Source organism: Berghia stephanieae, unplaced genomic scaffold (assembly GCF_034508935.2).
Source record: "Berghia stephanieae isolate SIO BIC M18660-M18661 unplaced genomic scaffold, UCSD_Bste_1.3 scaffold688, whole genome shotgun sequence".
Lineage (NCBI taxonomy): Eukaryota > Metazoa > Mollusca > Gastropoda > Nudibranchia > Aeolidiidae > Berghia > Berghia stephanieae.
The window spans coordinates 1-17,862 of NW_027628488.1; the positions used below are offsets into that span (position 1 = coordinate 1).

The 17,862-nt window shown below is 41.0% G+C and overlaps 3 protein-coding genes across 3 annotated transcripts; all 3 read left to right on the top strand.

Moving 5' to 3' along the window:
* Window positions 1-12,984: 12,984 nt before the first annotated feature.
* LOC144962195 (uncharacterized) lies at window positions 12,985-14,245 on the top strand. Its single transcript, XM_078895127.1, has 4 exons — window positions 12,985-13,186; window positions 13,381-13,475; window positions 13,775-14,089; window positions 14,237-14,245. Exons 1-4 carry the CDS (start codon window positions 13,015-13,017, stop codon window positions 14,243-14,245), a joined length of 591 nt encoding a protein of 196 aa, XP_078751253.1. The 5' UTR covers window positions 12,985-13,014.
* On the top strand, window positions 14,217-15,229 carry LOC144962194 (uncharacterized). Its single transcript, XM_078895126.1, has 3 exons — window positions 14,217-14,433; window positions 14,628-14,722; window positions 15,011-15,229. The coding sequence occupies exons 1-3, from the start codon at window positions 14,262-14,264 to the stop codon at window positions 15,227-15,229; spliced, it is 486 nt and encodes a 161-aa protein (XP_078751252.1). The 5' UTR covers window positions 14,217-14,261.
* Window positions 15,230-15,499: 270 nt separating this feature from the next.
* LOC144962193 (uncharacterized) lies at window positions 15,500-16,551 on the top strand. The gene is made up of 3 exons (XM_078895125.1): window positions 15,500-15,671; window positions 15,866-15,960; window positions 16,252-16,551. The coding sequence occupies exons 1-3, from the start codon at window positions 15,500-15,502 to the stop codon at window positions 16,549-16,551; spliced, it is 567 nt and encodes a 188-aa protein (XP_078751251.1).
* The last annotated feature ends 1,311 nt before the right edge of the window (window positions 16,552-17,862 follow it).

Sequence of the window (17,862 nt, forward strand, 5' to 3'; positions counted from 1 at the left end):
GAATTCCCATGGAAGTAAAATTTTTTTTAAATAAGAGCTCGGACAAGAGTCTCCAGAGCTTCCGTCGGTGCTCTTCATTTGTTTTATTTATAATAAAATAAGAAGAAGAATAGGAAGATGGTGTCTTTCTTTCTGGTGGCAGTGTCGAGGTGATATCGTTGTAGGGCGCCAAATGAAGAAGGGGTTTGGGGAGGTTTCACGACGTTTAACGTTTTCGGTGCTTTACCGCATCAAAGAAGAATGTTTCAAAAGCGAACCTCCTTCGGACAGGGCTTCTTGTGAAAAAAGGTTTTACTGGCTATGCCGTAGTTGGATTTCAGTATAGTTCTTGAACGGTGGTTTTATCGTTCAATGGTGGCAAATGTCGTAGAGGGTAGCGGTATCTATTTGTAGGACGCATTTCCGCTATGAGAGTAATAATTTAAATATAATGAGCTCGGGCAAGTCCCAGAGCCGTTCCGTCGGTGTCATTCATTTTGTTATATTTATATAATAAATAAAAGAAGAAGAAGAAAAGAAGATGGTGTCTTTCTTTCTGTGGCAGTGTCGTAGGTGATATCGTTGAGGGCGCCAAATGAAGGAAGGGGGTGGGGGGGGGGGATGTCAGCGTCTTTAACGTCATTGGTCGTGCGCATTTCCGCTTCGTAAAGAAGGATGACCTGCCGGATTTGATTTCCGGCAGTATGTTCTCGAAGCGGCATTGTCCGTTCCAAAGGTGGCAGTGTCGGAGACGATAGCGGTATCTATTTGTAGGAGCATTTCCGCTATGGATAGTAATAATTTTAAATATAATGAGCTCGGACAAGAGTCGCCAGAGCCGTTCCGTCGGTGCTCATTCAATTTGTTATATTTATTATAATAATATAAGAAGAAAGAGGAATAGGAAGATGGTGTCTTTCTTTCTGGTGGCAGTGTCGTAGGGTGATATCGTTGAGGGCGCCAAATGAAGGAAGGGGGGTGGGGGGATGTCCACGACTTTAACGTTATTGGTCGTGCGTATTTCCGCTACGTAAAGAAGGAATTGTTTCAAAAAGCGAACCCTTCGGACAGGCTCGGCACTTTAGTGCAAAACAGTTTTTTACTCGTGGCATGGCGTATTTGATTTGGCAGTATAGTTCTTGAAACGTGGCTTTATCGTTCCAATGGTGGCAGTGTCGTAGAGGATAGCGGTATCTATTTGTAGGACGCATTTCCGCTATGGAGAGTAATAATTTTAAAAGTAAAGAGCTCGGACAAAGTCGCCAGAGCCGTTCCGTCGGTGCTCATTTATTTTGTTATATTTTAAAATAAAATAAAAGAGAGGAATAGAAGATGGTGTCCTTCTTTCTGGTGGCAGTGTCGTATGGTGATATCGTTGAGGGCGCCAAATGAAGGAAGGGGGGTGGGGGGATGTCACGACTTTAACGTTATTGGTCGTGCGTATTTCCGCTACGTAAAGAAGGAATTGTTTCAAAAGCGAACCCTTCGACAGGCTCGGCACTTTAGTGCAAAACATTTTTTACTCGTGGCATGGCGTATTTGATTTTGGCAGTATAGTTCTTGAACGTGGCTTTATCGTTCCAATGGTGGCAGTGTCGTAGAGGATAGCGGTATCTATTTGTAGGACGCATTTCCGCTATGGAGAGTAATAATTTTAAAATAAGAGCTCGGACAAAGTCGCCAGAGCCGTTCCGTCGGTGCTCATTTATTTTGTTATATTTTTAAAATAAAAATAATAAGAGGAATAGAAAGATGGTGTCCTTCTTTCTGGTGGCAGTGTCGTATGGTGATATCGTTGAGGGCGCCAAATGAAGGAAGGGGGGTTGGGGGGGGGGGGGTTGTGTCAGCGTCTTTAACGTCATTTGTCGTGCGCATTTCCGCTTCGTAAAGAAGGATGGCATGCCGGATTTGATTTCCGGCAGTTAGTTCTGGAACGCGATTTTTTCCGTTCCAATGGTGGCAGTGTCGTAGACTGATAGCGGTATCTATTTGTAGGACGCATTTCCGCTATGGAGAGTAATAATTTTAAATATAATGAGCTCGGACAAGAGTCGCCAGAGCCGTTCCGTCGGTGCTCATTCATTTTGTTATATTTATTATAATAAAAATAAGAAAAAGAGAATAGGAAGATTTGTCTTTCTTTCTGGTGGCAGTGTCGTAGGGGGGATATCGTTGAGGGCGCCAAATAGGAAGGGGGGGGGGGGGGGTTCACGCTTAACGTTTTTTTTTTGGGTTTTTTTTTTTTGGGGGGGTTGGGGGGAAAAAAAAATTTTTTTTTTGGGGGGGCCCGGGGGGGAAATTTTGGGGGGGGAAAAAGGGGGGGGGGGGGGGTTTTAAAAAATTTTTTTTGGGGGGGGTTTTTTTTTAAAACCCTTTTTTCCCCCTTTTTTTTTAATTTTGGGAATTTTTTTTTTTGGGGGGGGGTTTTTGGGGGTTCGGAAAAGGGGGCCTTTTTAAAAAAAAATTTTTTTTTAAAAAAAAAAAAAGGCCCGGGGGGGGGGCCTTTTTGGTTTTTTTTTTTAAAAAATTTTAAAAAAAAAAAGGGGAAAAGGGGTTTTTTTTTTTTTGGGGGGGCCGGGTTTTTTTTTTAAAAAAAAAAGGGGGGGGGGGGTTGGGGGGGGTTTTTTTTTTTTTTTAAAAAAAAGGGGGTTTTTTTCCCCAAAAAGGGGGGGGAATTTTTCCCAAAATTTTTTTTGGGGGGGGTTTTTTTTTTGGGGAAGGGGTTTTTAAAAATTGGGGGTTTTTCTTTTAAGGGGCCCTTTCCCTAAGGGGGGGGGTTTTTTTTTAAAAAACCCCCCGGGGGGAAAAAGTTTTTTTTAAAAAAATTTTTTTTAAAGGGAAAAAATTTTTTTAAAAAAAAATTTTTTTGGGGAAAAAAAATTTTAAAATTTTTTTAAAAGGGGAAAAAAGGGGGGGGGGGGGGGAAATGGGGGGGGGTTTTTGGGGGTTTTTTTTTTTTTGGGGGGGGGTTTTTTTTTTTTGGGGGGGTTTTTAAAGGGGGGGGAAATTTTTTCCTTTTTTGGGGGTTTTGGGTTTTTAAAAATTTTTTTTTTTCCCCCCGGGGGAAAAATTTTTTTTTAAAAATTTTAAAAATTTTTTGGGGGGGTTTTTTTGGGAAATTTTTTTTTTTTGGGGAAAAAGGGAAAGGGGGTTTTTTTTTAAAAAAAGGGGGGGGGTTGGGGGGAGGGGGGCCCCCTTTAAGGAAAGGGGGTGGGGGGGGGTTGGGAAAAGGTTTTTAAAAAAAAAAACCCCCCCCTTTTTTTTGCCAAAAGTTTTTAATTTGGTTTGGGGAAGGGGTTTTTTTTTTTAAAAGGGGGTTTTGGGGGTTTTTTTTTGGGTTTTGGGAAAGGGAAAAATTTTAAAAATTTCCCAAAATTTAAAAAAAGAGTTTCCCCCCAAAAAAAAAAATTTTTTTTTTTTTTATTTTAAAATGGGTTTTTTAAAAGGGAAAAGGGGGGTTTTTTGGGGCCCAAAAAAAGGGGGGGGGGGCCCAAAAAAAAGGGGGGGGGGGGGGGGTTTTTTTTTAAAGGGTTTTTTTTTCCCCCCTTTTTGGGGGGGCCCTTTTTTAAAAAAATTTTTTTTTTGGGGGGGGGGGTTTTTTTTTTTTTTTTTGGGGGGGGGGGGGGTTTTTTTTGGAAACCCCCCGGGGAAAAAGGGGAAAATTTTTTTAAAAAACCGGAAAAAAAAAGGGGGGGCCTTTAAAAGTTTTTTTTTAAAAAAAAATTTTTTTTTTTTTTTTTGGGGGGTTTAAAAAAAAATTTTTTCCCAAAAAAAAGGGGGGGTTGGGGGGGGGGGTTAAGGGGGGGGGGGGTTGGGGGTTTTTTTTTGGGGGGGGGCCTTTTTCTTTCCCAAACGGGGGGTTTTTTGGGGGGGGGGGTTTTTTTTTTTTTTTTTTTTTTGGGGGTTTTTTTAAAATTGGGGGAAAAAAAAATTTTTTTGGGCAAAAGGGGTTTTTTTTTTTTTTTTAAAAAAAAAAGGGGGGGGGGGGTTTTTTTTTTTGGGGGCCCAAAAAAAAGGGGGGGGGGGGGGGGGGGGGGGTTTGGGGGGGGGGTGGGGCCCCCAAAAAGGGGGGTTTTTTCCCCCGGGGAAATTTGGGGGGCCGGTTTTTTTCCCGGGGTTTTTTTGGGGGGTTGGGTTTTTAATTTTTTGGAAGGGGGGGGGTTTTTTTTAAAAATTTTGGAAAGGGAAAAAATTTTTTTTTTAAAAAAATTTTTTTTTTTAAAAAAAAAAAAGGGGGGAAAAAATTTTTTTGGGGGGGGTTTTGGGGGTTTTTTTTGGGGGCCTTTGGGGGGGGGGGGGGCCGGGGGGGGGGGAAGGGGGAATTTTGGTTTCCTTTTTCCGGGGGGGCCAAAAAAAAAGGGGGGGCCCCCCCTTTTTTTTTTTTCCAAAATTTTTTTCTTTTTAATTTTTTTGGGGAAAAAAAATTAAAAATTTTTTTAAAAAAAAAGGCCCGGGGGGCCTTTTTTTTTTTTTTTAAAAAAAAAAAAAAAAAATTGGGCCCCCCCGGGGGGGGGTTTCGGGGGGAAAAAAAATTTTTTTTTTGGGGGGGGGGGGGGGAAAATTTTTCTTTTTTTTTTAAAAATTTTTTTTTTTTTGGGGGGGAAAATTTGGGGGGGGGGGGAAAGGGGGGTCTTTTTTTTTCCCTTTTAAAAAAAATTTTTTAAAAAAATATTTTTCCCCTTTTCCGGGTTTTGGGGGTTTTAAATTTTTTTTTTTTAAAAAATTTTAAAAAAGGGGAAAAAATTTTTTTTTGGGGGGGGGAACCTTGGGGGGGGGGAAAAAAAAAAAAGGGTTTTTGGGGGGGTTTTTTTTTGGGGGGAAAAAAGGGGGGTTTTTTCCCGGGGGGGGGGGGGGGGGGGTTTTTGGGGGGAAAGGGGGCGGTTTTTTTGGAAAATTTTTTGGGGGGTTTTTTAAAAAATTTTTAAAACCCCGGGGGGGGGGAAAAAAAAACCCCTTTTTTTTTAAAAACCCCCGGGGGGGTTTTAAAAAAAAAAAAAAATTTTTCCCCCCTTTTCCCGGGGTTTTTTTGTTTTTTTTTTTGGGGGGGGGGAAAATTTTTTTTTTTTTTGGGGGGGGGCCCCAAACCCCCTTAAAAGGGGGGGGGGTTTTTTTAAATTTAAAGAAAAAAAAAAACCCCCCCAAAAAAAAATTAAAAACCCAAAAACCCCCCCCCCAAAAAAAAAAAAAAAATTTTTTTTTTTGGGGGTTTTTTTTTCCCCAAAGGGTTTTTTTGGGAAAGGGGCCCCTTTTTTTTTCCGGGGGGGGTTTTTAATTTTTTTTTAAAAAAATTTTTAAAAAAAAAGGGAACCCCCCTTTTTTTTTTAATTTTAAAAAAAAAAGGGGAAAAAAAAATTTTTCCCCCTTTTTGGGGAAAAAATTTTTTGGGGAAATTTGGGGGCCCCCCCCCCCCCCCTTTTTTTACTTTTCCCCCCCTTTTTAAAAGGAAAAAAAAATTTTTTTCCCTTTTTTTTTTTTTTTTAAAAAAAAAGGGGGGGGAAAATTTGGGAATTTTTTGGGCCCAAAAATTTTTTTAAAATAAAATTTTTTCCCCCCCCAAACCCCCCCCCCAAAAAAAAAAAAAAATTTAAATTTGGGGGGGGAAAAAAAAAGGGGGGTTTTTTTTTGGGGGGGGAAAAATTTTGGGGGCCCCCCCCCCCCGGGGGGGGGGGGGGGGGGGGTTTTTTTTTTTTTGGGGGCCCCCTTTTTAAAAATTTTTTTTTTTTTGTTTCCCCCCCGGGGGGGGGGGGTTTTTTTTTTTTTTGGGGGTTTTTTAAAAAATTTTTTTAAAAAAAAGGGGGCCCCCCAAAGGGGGGGGTAATTTACCATACGACACTGCCACCAGAATGAAGGACACCATCTTTCTATTCCTCTTATTATTTTTATTTTAAAATATAACAAAATAAATGAGCACCGACGGAACGGCTCTGGCGACTTTGTCCGAGCTCTTTATTTTCAAAATTTTACTCTCCATAGCGGAAATGCGTCCTACAAATAGATACCGCTATCCTCTACGCACTGCCACCATTGGAACCGATAAAGCCAGTTAAGAACTATACTGCGAAATCAATACGCCATGCCACGAGTAAAAAAATTGTTTAGCACTAAATGTCCGAGCCCTGTCCGAAGAGGTTCGCTTTTTGAAACAATTCCTTCTTTACGTAGCGGAATACGCACGACCAATACGTTAAGTGTGGACATCCCCCCACCCCCCTGTCCTTCATTTGGCCTCAACGATATCACCCTACGACACTGCCACCAGAAAGAAAGAACACCATCTTCCTATTCCTCTTTTCTTATTATTATAATAAATATAACAAATTGAATGAGCACCGACGGAACGGCTCTGGAGACTCTTGTGACTCATTATATTTAAAATTATTAATTATAGCGGAAATGCGTCCTACAATAGATACGCTATCTGTCTCCGACACTGCCACATTGGAACGGACAATGCCGCTTCGAGAACAATACTGCGGAAATCAAATCCGGCATGTCATCCTTCTTTACGAAGCGGAAAATGCGCACGACCAATGACGTTAAAGACGCTGACACACCACCCCCCCCCCACCCCATCTTCATTTGCGCCCTCAACGATACACTATACGACACTGCCACCCAGAAAGAAGACACCATCTTCCTATTCTTTCTTCTTCTTGTTATTATTATAATAAATAAACAAAAGAACGAGCACGACGGAACGGCTGGATCTTGTCCGACTCATTATATTTAAAATTATTACTCTCCACAGCGGAAATGCGTCCTACAAATAGATACCGCTATCAGTCTACGACACTGCCACCATTGGAACGGAAAAAAATCGCGTTCCAGAACTATACTGCCGGAAATCAAATCCGTCATGCCATCCTTCTTTACGAAGCGGAAATGCGCACGACAATGACGTTAAAGACGCTGACACCCCCCCCCCAACCCTCCTTCATTTGGCGCCCTCACGATATCACCATACGACACTGCCACAGAAAGAAGACACATCTTCTATTCCTCTTATTATTTTTATTTTAAAATATAACAAAATAAATGAGCACCGACGGAACGGCTCTGGCGCTTTGTCCGAGCTCTTTATTTCAAATTATTATCTCCATAGCGGAAATGCGTCCTACAAATAGATCCGCTATCCTCTAGACACTGCACATTGGAACCGATAAAGCCACGTTTAAGAACTATACTGCCGAAAATCAAATACGCCATGCCACGAGTAAAAAAAATTGTTTTGCACTAATGTCCGAGCCCTGTCCGAAGAGGTTCGCTTTTGAAACAATTCCTTCTTTACGTAGCGGAAATACGCACGACCAATAACGTTAAAGTCGTGACATCCCCCCACCCCCTTCCTTCATTTGGCGCCTCAACGATATCACCCTACGACACTGCCACCAGAAAGAAAGACACCATCTTCTATTCCTCTTCTTCTTATTATTATAAAAATATAACAAATTGAATAGACCACGGAACGGCTCTGAGACTCTTGTCGAGCTCATTATATTAAAATTATTACATTCATAGCGAAATGCGTCTACAAATAGATACCGCTATCTGTCTCGACACTGCCACCATTGGAACGGACAATGCCGCTTCGAGAACAATACTGCCGGAAATCAAATCCGGCATGTCATCCTTCTTTACGAAGCGAAATGCGCACGACCAATGACGTTAAAGACGCTGACACACCACCCCCCCCCACCCCCTCTTCATTGGCGCCTCAACGATATCACTATCGACACTGCCACCAAAAGAAAGACACCATCTTCCTATTCCTCTTCTTCTTCTTGTTATTATTATAATAAAATAACAAAAAGAACGAGCACCGACGAACGCCTGCGACTTTTCCGAGCTCATTATATTTAAAATTATTACTCTCCAAGCGAAATGCGTCCTACAAATAGATACCGCTATCAGTCTACGACACTGCCACCATTGGAACGAAAAAATCGCGTTCCAGAACTATACTGCCGGAAATCAAATCCGTCATGCCATCCTTCTTTACGAAGCGAATGCGCACGACCATGACGTTAAAGACGCTGACACCCCCCCCCCAACCCCTTCCTTCATTTGGCCCTCAACGATATCACATACGACACTGCCACCAGAAAGAAGACACCATCTTTCTATTCCTCTTATTATTTTTATTTTAAAATATACAAAATAAATGAGCACCGACGGAACGGCTCTGGCGACTTTGTCCGAGCTCTTTATTTTAAAATTATTACTCTCCATAGCGGAAATGCGTCCTACAAATAGATACCGCTATCCCTCTACGACACTGCACCATTGGAACCGATAAAGCCACGTTTAAGAACTATACTGCCGAAAATCAAATACGCCATGCCACGAGTAAAAAAATGTTTTGCACTAAAGTGCCGAGCCCTGTCCAAAGGTTCGCTTTTTGAAACAATTCCTTCTTTACGTAGCGGAAATACGCACGACCAATAACGTTAAAGTCGTGGACATCCCCCCACCCCCTTCCTTCATTTGGCGCCCTCAACGATATCACCCTACGACACTGCCACCAGAAAGAAAGACACCATCTTCCTATTCCTCTTCTTCTTATTATTATAATAAATATAACAAATTGAATGAGCACCGACGGAACGGCTCTGGAGACTCTTGTCCGAGCTCATTAATTTAAAATTATTACTTCCATAGCGGAAATGCGTCCTACAAATAGTACCGCTATCTTCTCCGACACTGCCACCATTGGAACGGACAATGCCGTTCAGAACATACTGCCGGAAATCAAATCCGGCATGTCATCCTTCTTTACGAAGCGGAAATGCGCACGACCAATGACGTTAAAGACGTGACACACCCCCCCCCCCCCACCCCCCTTCTTTATTGGCGCCCTCAACGATATCACTACGACACTGCCACCAGAAAGAAAGACACCATCTTCCTATTCTCTTCTTCTTTTTTATTATTATAATAAATATAACAAAAGAACGAGCACGACGAACGCTCTGGCGACTCTTGTCCGAGCTCATTATATTTAAAATTATTACTCTCCAAGCGGAAATGCGTCCTACAATAGATACCGCTATCATCTACGCACTGCCACCATTGAACGGAAAAATGGTTCAGAACTATACTGCCGAAATCAAATCCGCATGCCATCCTTTTTGACGAAATGCGCCGCAAGCGTTAAAACACACCCCCCCCCAACCCCTTCCTTCATTGGCGCCCTCAACGATATCACCATACGACACTGCCACCAAAAGAAGACACCATCTTCTATTCCTCTTATTATTTTTTTTTAAATATACAAAATAATGAGCACCGACGAACGGCTCTGCGACTTTGTCGAGCTCTTTATTTAAAATTATACTCTCAAGCGGAAATGCGTCTACAAATAGATACCGCTATCCCTCTACGACACTGCCACCATTGGAACGATAAAGCCACGTTTAGAACTATACTGCAAATCAAATCGCATGCCACGATAAAAAAATGTTTGCACTAAAGTTCCGGCCTGCCAAGGGTTCGCTTTTGAAACAATTCTTCTTTACGTAGCGGAAATACGCACGACCAATACGTAAAGTCGTGACACCCCCACCCCCCTTCCTTCATTTGGCCCTCACGTATCACCCTACACACTGCACCAGAAAGAAAACACCATTCCTATCCTCTTCTTCTTATTATATTATAATAAAATAACAAATTGAATGACACACGGAACGTCTGAGACTCTTGTCGAGCTCATTTTTTAAAATTATTACTTCCATAGCGAAATCGTCCTACAAATAGTACGCTATCTCTCGACACTGCCACCTTGAAGGACAATCGTTCAGAACAATACTGCCGAAATCAATCGCATGCATCTCTTTACGAAGCGGAAATGCGCACGACAATACGTTAAAGACGTGACAACCCCCCCCCCCCCCTTCTTCATTGCGCCCTCAACGATATCCTACGACACTGCCACCAGAAAGAAAGAACCATCTTCCTATTCCTCTTCTTCTTTTTATATTATAATAAATATAACAAAAGAAGAGCACCGACAAACGCTCTGGCGACTCCGAGCTCATTATATTTAAAATTATTACTCTCCACAGCGGAAATGCGTCCTACAAATAGATACCGCTATCAGTCTACGACACTGCCACCATTGGAACGGAAAAAAATCGCGTTCCAGAACTATACTGCCGGAAATCAAATCCGTCATGCCATCCTTCTTTACGAAGCGGAAATGCGCACGACCAATGACGTTAAAGACGCTGACACCCCCCCCCCAACCCCCTTCCTTCATTTGGCGCCTCAACGATATCACCATACGACACTGCCACCAGAAAGAAGGACACCATCTTTCTATTCCTCTTATTATTTTTATTTTAAAATATAACAAAATAAATGAGCACCGACGGAACGGCTCTGGCGACTTTGTCCGAGCTCTTTATTTTCAAAATTATTACTCTCCATAGCGGAAATGCGTCCTAAAAATAGATACCGCTATCCCTCTACGACACTGCCACCATTGGAACCGAATAAAGCCACGTTTAAGAACTATACTGCCGAAAATCAAATACGCCATGCCACGAGTAAAAAAATTGTTTTGCACTAAAGTGTCCGAGCCCTGTCCGAAGAGGTTCGCTTTTTGAAACAATTCCTTCTTTACGTAGCGGAAATACGCACGACCAATAACGTTAAAGTCGTGGACATCCCCCCCCCCCCCTTCCTTCATTTGGCGCCCTCAACGATATCACCCTACGACACTGCCACCAGAAAGAAAGACACCATCATCCTATTCCTCTTCTTCTTATTATTATTATAATAAATATAACAAATTGAATGAGCACCAACGGAACGGCTCTGGAGACTCTTGTCCGAGCTCTTTACTTTTAAAATTATTACTCTCCATAGCGGAAATGCGTCCTACAAATAGTTACCGCTATCCCTCTACGACACTGCCACCATTGGAACGGACAATGCCAGGTTCCAGAACTATACTGCCGGAAATCAAATCCGGCATGCCATCCTGCTTTACGAAGCTGAAATGCGCACGACTAATGACGTTAAAGACGTTGACAACCCCCCCCCCCCGCTCCCCCCCTTCCTTCATTTGGCGCCCTCAACGATATTACCCTACGACACTGCCACCAGAAAGAAGGACACCATCTTCCTATTCCTCTTCTTCTTATTATTATTATTATAATAAATATAACAAAATGAATGAGCACCGACGAAACGGCTCTGGCGACTCTTGTCCGAGCTCATTATATTTAAAATTATTACTCTCCATAGCGGAAATGCGTCCTACAAATAGATACCGCAATCCCTCTACGGCACTGCCACCATTGGAACGGACAAAGCCATTGTTCAAGAACTATACTGCCGAAAATCAAATCCGCCATGCCACGAGTAAAAAAAACTGTTTTGCACTAAAGTGTCCGAGCCCTGTCCGATGGTGGTCGCTTTTTGAAATAATTCCTTCTTTACGTAGCGGAAATGCGCACGACCAATGACGTTAAAGACGTGGACATTCCCCCACCTCCCTTCCTTTATATGGCGCCCCCTACGACTCTGTCACCAGAAAGAAAGACACCATCTTTCTATTCTTCTTAGTTTAATAAACATAATAAAATAAATGAGCTTTCATACAGCGCAATATCCACTAAACGTGCTCAAAACGCTTTACAAGGGGTCCCTGTCCAACAACAATACTTAGCACGTAGGACGAGACATGACGCCTGTTAGGCGATATTACAATTTTTCGGACAGGGACAACGTTGTTAACTGTCAGGCATCCATTTTACACCTGAGTACGGTGAGATAATGTGAGTAAACAGTCTATTCCAAGGACACAATTATGCGCCGAGCCAGGCTCGAACCCAGGAAAGCGAGTGTTATAGCATAGTTGATGTAATGAACTGACAAACCAACCGGTAACCATTGTATTGTTCAAGGGATGCAACTCGAGAATATAACATAGGGTGTACACATACCAAGGATTAATTCCCTTTATAAGTTTATATCAACACATCGACTACAACAGTTGTGTCTTAGAAAAAAGGCTATGCACCTGTCTTTCTTACATTTTTCTGGTCATTTCTCGGAAAAAATAATGTCATAGTGTTAGCTGGGGGACGGTAAAGGAGTAAACATTTCTTTAAAAAAAAAAACTAATAATCACACGGCTTTATATTATTCAAATATCTATGTTTATTCTTTTTAATTAAACAGGTAAAAGTGTGCTATATTTCACAAAGACTTTGTCTGCAATAAACCCGGAGAAGTGCCCCAATAATTACATCAGAGAAGACAAGGTCTTAAAAGGCGTAAGTAATTTATGAGTCTACATAATACAAAAATTACGGAGTAAAGGATCGGCTTCTACTGGGAGATAATTTGGAAAGTTCGGGGGGGGGGGGGGGGGGGGGGGGGGGGGGGGTTGTCTCAGTAAAGAAATGTAAAGAGATTTATCTAATTGTTAAGTTACATCGGAGTAAAAAAATACCTCCCCTCCCACTCCCCACTCATGTAGATTAATTCTCTTCTAGTACAAATACATTTTCTTTTTCTTTTCTTTCTTATTTTCCCCCAGATATATGTGACGGCCAGGAATAAATTTACTAAGGACGAACTTCAGATGGCCTTCCATTATTTAGGAGCCTATAGAAGGAAGACGACGGTAGATCCATGTCTAATAAGATCACTCAGGACAGCCTTTCCAGAGTTTCAAAGAACTTTTGCCAGGATTAAAGATAAAACTTTATCAGATAAAATGCGAGCATGGCCTGAGGACAAAGACCTTATTTTCGAATAGCCTATACAGTCCATTTCTTTTCTTTTAATATGACAACAAACCAACGTTGAACTGCATCTCACTCCCTGAGAACATATAGTCGGCCGTGGAAGAAAGTTTCGTCAAACAGCTCATATATATTTATATATTGCTGGAAAATTTAAATTGAAGTTAAGTTCATTTATTTTGCTGAAATTCCAAACAGATGGTATACTAATTGTAATTCTTTGTAAATTTGCGGGGTGGTAAAGGCTTTATAAAGGCTGTCTAAAAAAAAAAAGGTTCATATGAAATGTTCAGTTCATCTATATTTTTTTATTCCAGTACAATGCTTGCAAAGTGAAGAGTTAAGATTGGACGAGCCCAGCACGTCAAGAGTATATTTTGAGCCACCCATCGTTACCGACGTCCAGGCTTTGCCTTCTGTAGAGTCCTCAACGTCGTCACCTGTAGTTCCCGGTATGTATGCAATACTAATTATGAACATGGTGCACCTGTCTTTCTTACATTTTTTCTGGTCTTTTCTCGGAAAAAATAATGTCATAGTGTGAGGTTTTTGGCGGTAAAGGATTAAACATTTCTTTAATAAAAACTAACGATCACACGGCTTTAGATGATTCAAATATCTATGTTTATTCTTTTAAATTAAACAGATACAAGTGTGCTATATTTCACAAAGACTTTGTCTGCAATAAACCCGGAGACGTGCCCCAATAATTGCATCAGAGAAGACAAGGTCTTAAAAGGCGTAAGTAAATTATGAGTTTGGCTTTGTTTCCTTTGTCTACGTAATACAAAAATTACCGAGTAAAGGATCGGCTTCTACTGGGAGATAATTTGGAAAGTTCGGGGGGGGGGGGGGTGGGGGGTGGTTGTTTGGGGGTGGGGTTGGGTGGGTCTCTCTAAGGAGATATAAAGAGATTTATCTAATTCTTAAGTTACATCGGAGTAAAAAAATACCTCCCCTCCCACTCCCCACTCATGTAGATTAATTCTCGGCTGGTACAAATCCATTTTCTTTTTCTTTTCTTTCTTATTTTCCCCCAGATATATGTGACGGCCAGGAATAAATTTACTAAGGACGAACTTCAGATGGCCTTCCATTATTTAGGAGCCTATAGAAGGAAGACGACGGTGGATCCATGTCTAATAAGATCACTCAGGACAGCCTTCCCAGAGTTTCACAGAACCTTTGCCAAGATTAAAGATAAAACTTTAACAGATAAAATGCGAGCATGGCCTGAGGACAAAGACCTTATTTCTAAAAGCCTATACAGTCCATTTCTTTTCTTTTATTATGACAACAAACCAACGTTGAACTGGATCTCACTCCTGGGAACATATTGTCGGCCGTGGAAGAAAGTTTCGTCAAACAGTTCATATATATTTATATGTTGCTGGAAAATTTAAATTGAAGTTAAGTTCATTTATTTTGTTGAAATTCCAAACAAATGGTATACTAATTGTAATTCTTTGTAAATTGGGCGGGGTGGTAAACGCTTTATAAAGGCTGTCTAAAAAAAAAAAGGTTCATATGAAATGTTCAGTTCATCTATATTTTTTTATTCCAGTACAATGCTTGCAAAGTGAAGAGTTAAGATTGGACGAGCCCAGCACGTCAAGAGTATATTTTGAGCCACCCATCGTTACCGACGTCCAGGCTTTGCCTTCTGTAGAGTCCTCAACGTCGTCACCTGTAGTTCCCGGTATGTATGCAATACTAATTATGAACATGGTGCACCTGTCTTTCTTACATTTTTTCTGGTCTTTTCTCGGAAAAAATAATGTCATAGTGTGAGGTTTTTGGCGGTAAAGGATTAAACATTTCTTTAATAAAAACTAACGATCACACGGCTTTAGATGATTCAAATATCTATGTTTATTCTTTTAAATTAAACAGATACAAGTGTGCTATATTTCACAAAGACTTTGTCTGCAATAAACCCGGAGACGTGCCCCAATAATTGCATCAGAGAAGACAAGGTCTTAAAAGGCGTAAGTAAATTATGAGTTTGGCTTTGTTTCCTTTGTCTACGTAATACAAAAATTACCGAGTAAAGGATCGGCTTCTACTGGGAGATAATTTGGAAAGTTCGGGGGGGGGGGTGTGGTGGTTGTTTGGGGGAGGGGGGGTTCTCTCTAAGGAGATATAAAGAGATTATCTAATTCTTAAGTTACATCGGAGTAAAAAAATACCTCCCCTCCCACTCCCCACTCATGTAGATTAATTCTCGGCTGGTACAAATACATTTTCTTTTTCTTTTCTTTCTTATTTTCCCCCAGATATATGTGACGGCCAGGAATAAATTTACTAAGGACGAACTTCAGATGGCCTTCCATTATTTAGGAGCCTATAGAAGGAAGACGACGGTGGATCCATGTCTAATAAGATCACTCAGGACAGCCTTCCCAGAGTTTCACAGAACCTTTGCCAAGATTAAAGATAAAACTTTAACAGATAAAATGCGAGCATGGCCTGAGGACAAAGACCTTATTTTCTAAAAGCCTATACAGTCCATTTCTTTTCTTTTATTATGACAACAAACCAACGTTGAACTGGATCTCACTCCCTGGGAACATATTGTCGGCCGTGGAAGAAAGTTTCGTCAAACAGTTCATATATATTTATATGTTGCTGGAAAATTTAAATTGAAGTTAAGTTCATTTATTTTGTTGAAATTCCAAACAAATGGTATACTAATTGTAATTCTTTGTAAATTGGCGGGGTGGTAAACGCTTTATAAAGGCTGTCTAAAAAAAAAAAAGGTTCATATGAAATGTTCAGTTCATCTATATTTTTTTATTCCAGTACAATGCTTGCAAAGTGAAGAGTTAAGATTGGACGAGCCCAGCACGTCAAGAGTATATTTTGAGCCACCCATCGTTACCGACGTCCAGGCTTTGCCTTCTGTAGAGTCCTCAACGTCGTCACCTGTAGTTCCCGGTATGTATGCAATACTAATTATGAACATGGTGCACCTGTCTTTCTTACATTTTTTCTGGTCTTTTCTCGGAAAAAATAATGTCATAGTGTGAGGTTTTTGGCGGTAAAGGATTAAACATTTCTTTAATAAAAACTAACGATCACACGGCTTTAGATGATTCAAATATCTATGTTTATTCTTTTAAATTAAACAGATACAAGTGTGCTATATTTCACAAAGACTTTGTCTGCAATAAACCCGGAGACGTGCCCCAATAATTGCATCAGAGAAGACAAGGTCTTAAAAGGCGTAAGTAAATTATGAGTTTGGCTTTGTTTCCTTTGTCTACGTAATACAAAAATTACCGAGTAAAGGATCGGCTTCTACTGGGAGATAATTTGGAAAGTTCGGGGGGGGGGGGGGTGTGGTGGTTGTTTGGGGGAGGGGGGGTCTCTCTAAGGAGATATAAAGAGATTTATCTAATTCTTAAGTTACATCGGAGTAAAAAAATACCTCCCCTCCCACTCCCCACTCATGTAGATTAATTCTCGGCTAGTACAAATACATTTTCTTTTTCTTTTCTTTCTTATTTTCCCCCAGATATATGTGACGGCCAGGAATAAATTTACTAAGGACGAACTTCAGATGGCCTTCCATTATTTAGGAGCCTATAGAAGGAAGACGACGGTGGATCCATGTCTAATAAGATCACTCAGGACAGCCTTCCCAGAGTTTCACAGAACCTTTGCCAAGATTAAAGATAAAACTTTAACAGATAAAATGCGAGCATGGCCAGAGGACAAAGACCTTATTTTCAATAGCCTATACAGTCCATTTCTTTTCTTTTATTATGACAACAAACCAACGTTGAACTGCATCTCACTCCCTGGGAACATATAGTCGGCCGTGGAAGAAAGTTTCGTGAAACACTCATATTAATTTATATATTGCCTGAAATTCTATAAAAAAATGGTATACTAATTGTAATTTTTATAATAACTTTGAGTTTTATTGTAAATGTCTGTTCGTTTTCAAAGAAGGGAAGAGAAGAAGAAGAAGAAGAAGGCTATGTGGTCTAGTGGTATGACACTGCTTTCCTGGGTTCGAGCCTGGCTCGGCGCATAATGTGTCCTGGAATAGACTGTTTACTCACATTATTCACCGTACTCAGGTGTAAAATGGATGCCTGACAGTTAACAACGTTGTCCCTGTCAAAAATTTGTAATATCGCCTAACAGGCGTCATGTCTCGTCCTCGTGCGAATATTGTTGTTGGACAGGGACCCCTTTTTAAAGCGTTTGAGGGACGTTTAGTGGATAAATTGCGCTGTATGAAAGCTTCATTTATTTTATTATGTTTATTAAATAAAGAAGAATAGAAAGATGTGTCTTTCTTTCTGTGACAGAGTCGTAGGGGGCGAATAAAGGAAGGGAGGTGGGGGAAGTCCACGTCTTTAAACGTCATTGGTTGTGCGCATTTCCGCTACGTAAAGAAGAATTAGTTCAAAAAGCGACCACCAGTGACAGGCTCGGACACTTTATGGGAAAACATTTTTTTACTCGTGGCATGGCGGATTTGATTTTCGGCAGTTAAGTTCTTGAACATGGGTTTGTCCGTTCCAATGGTGCAGTGCCGTAGAAGGATTGCCGGTATCTATTTGTAGGACTCATTTCCGCTATGGAGAGTAATAATTTTTTAAATTTGAGCTCGAGTGGGCCAGAGTCGCCAGAGCCGTTTAGTCGGTGCTCAGTCATTTGTTATATTTATTATTAATAATAATAAAGAAGAAGAGGAATAAAGGGAAAATGGCTGTCCTTCTTTCGGTGGCATTGTCCGTTTGGGTAATATCGTTGAGGCGCCAAATGAAGGAAGGGGGGGAGGGGGGGGGGGGGTTTGTCAACGTCTTTAAACGTCATTAGTCGTGTCGCATTTCAGTTCGACTAAAGCGATGGCTTGCCGGATTTGATTCCGGCAGTTATAGTTCTGGAACCTGGGCATGTCCGTTCCAATGGTGCAGTGTCGTGAGGGATGCGGTAACTATTTGTAGGACGCATTTTCCGCTATGGAGAGTAATAATTTTATAAGTAAAGAGCTCGGACAAGAGTCTCCAGAGCCGTTCCGTTGGTGCTCATTCAATTTGTTATTTTATTATAATAATAATAAGAAGAAGTGGAATGAGATGATGGTGTTTTGTTCTGGTGGTTCTTTTAC

Coding starts and splice junctions, on each gene's coding strand:
- LOC144962195 (XM_078895127.1), top strand. CDS start 13,015: ATGAAATGTTCAGTTCATCTATATTTTTTTATTCCAGTACAATGCTTG. Junction 13,187..13,380: donor GTCGTCACCTGTAGTTCCCG/GTATGTATGCAA, acceptor TAAATTAAACAG/ATACAAGTGTGCTATATTTC. Junction 13,476..13,774: donor AAGACAAGGTCTTAAAAGGC/GTAAGTAAATTA, acceptor ATTTTCCCCCAG/ATATATGTGACGGCCAGGAA.
- LOC144962194 (XM_078895126.1), top strand. CDS start 14,262: ATGAAATGTTCAGTTCATCTATATTTTTTTATTCCAGTACAATGCTTG. Junction 14,434..14,627: donor GTCGTCACCTGTAGTTCCCG/GTATGTATGCAA, acceptor TAAATTAAACAG/ATACAAGTGTGCTATATTTC. Junction 14,723..15,010: donor AAGACAAGGTCTTAAAAGGC/GTAAGTAAATTA, acceptor ATTTTCCCCCAG/ATATATGTGACGGCCAGGAA.
- LOC144962193 (XM_078895125.1), top strand. CDS start 15,500: ATGAAATGTTCAGTTCATCTATATTTTTTTATTCCAGTACAATGCTTG. Junction 15,672..15,865: donor GTCGTCACCTGTAGTTCCCG/GTATGTATGCAA, acceptor TAAATTAAACAG/ATACAAGTGTGCTATATTTC. Junction 15,961..16,251: donor AAGACAAGGTCTTAAAAGGC/GTAAGTAAATTA, acceptor ATTTTCCCCCAG/ATATATGTGACGGCCAGGAA.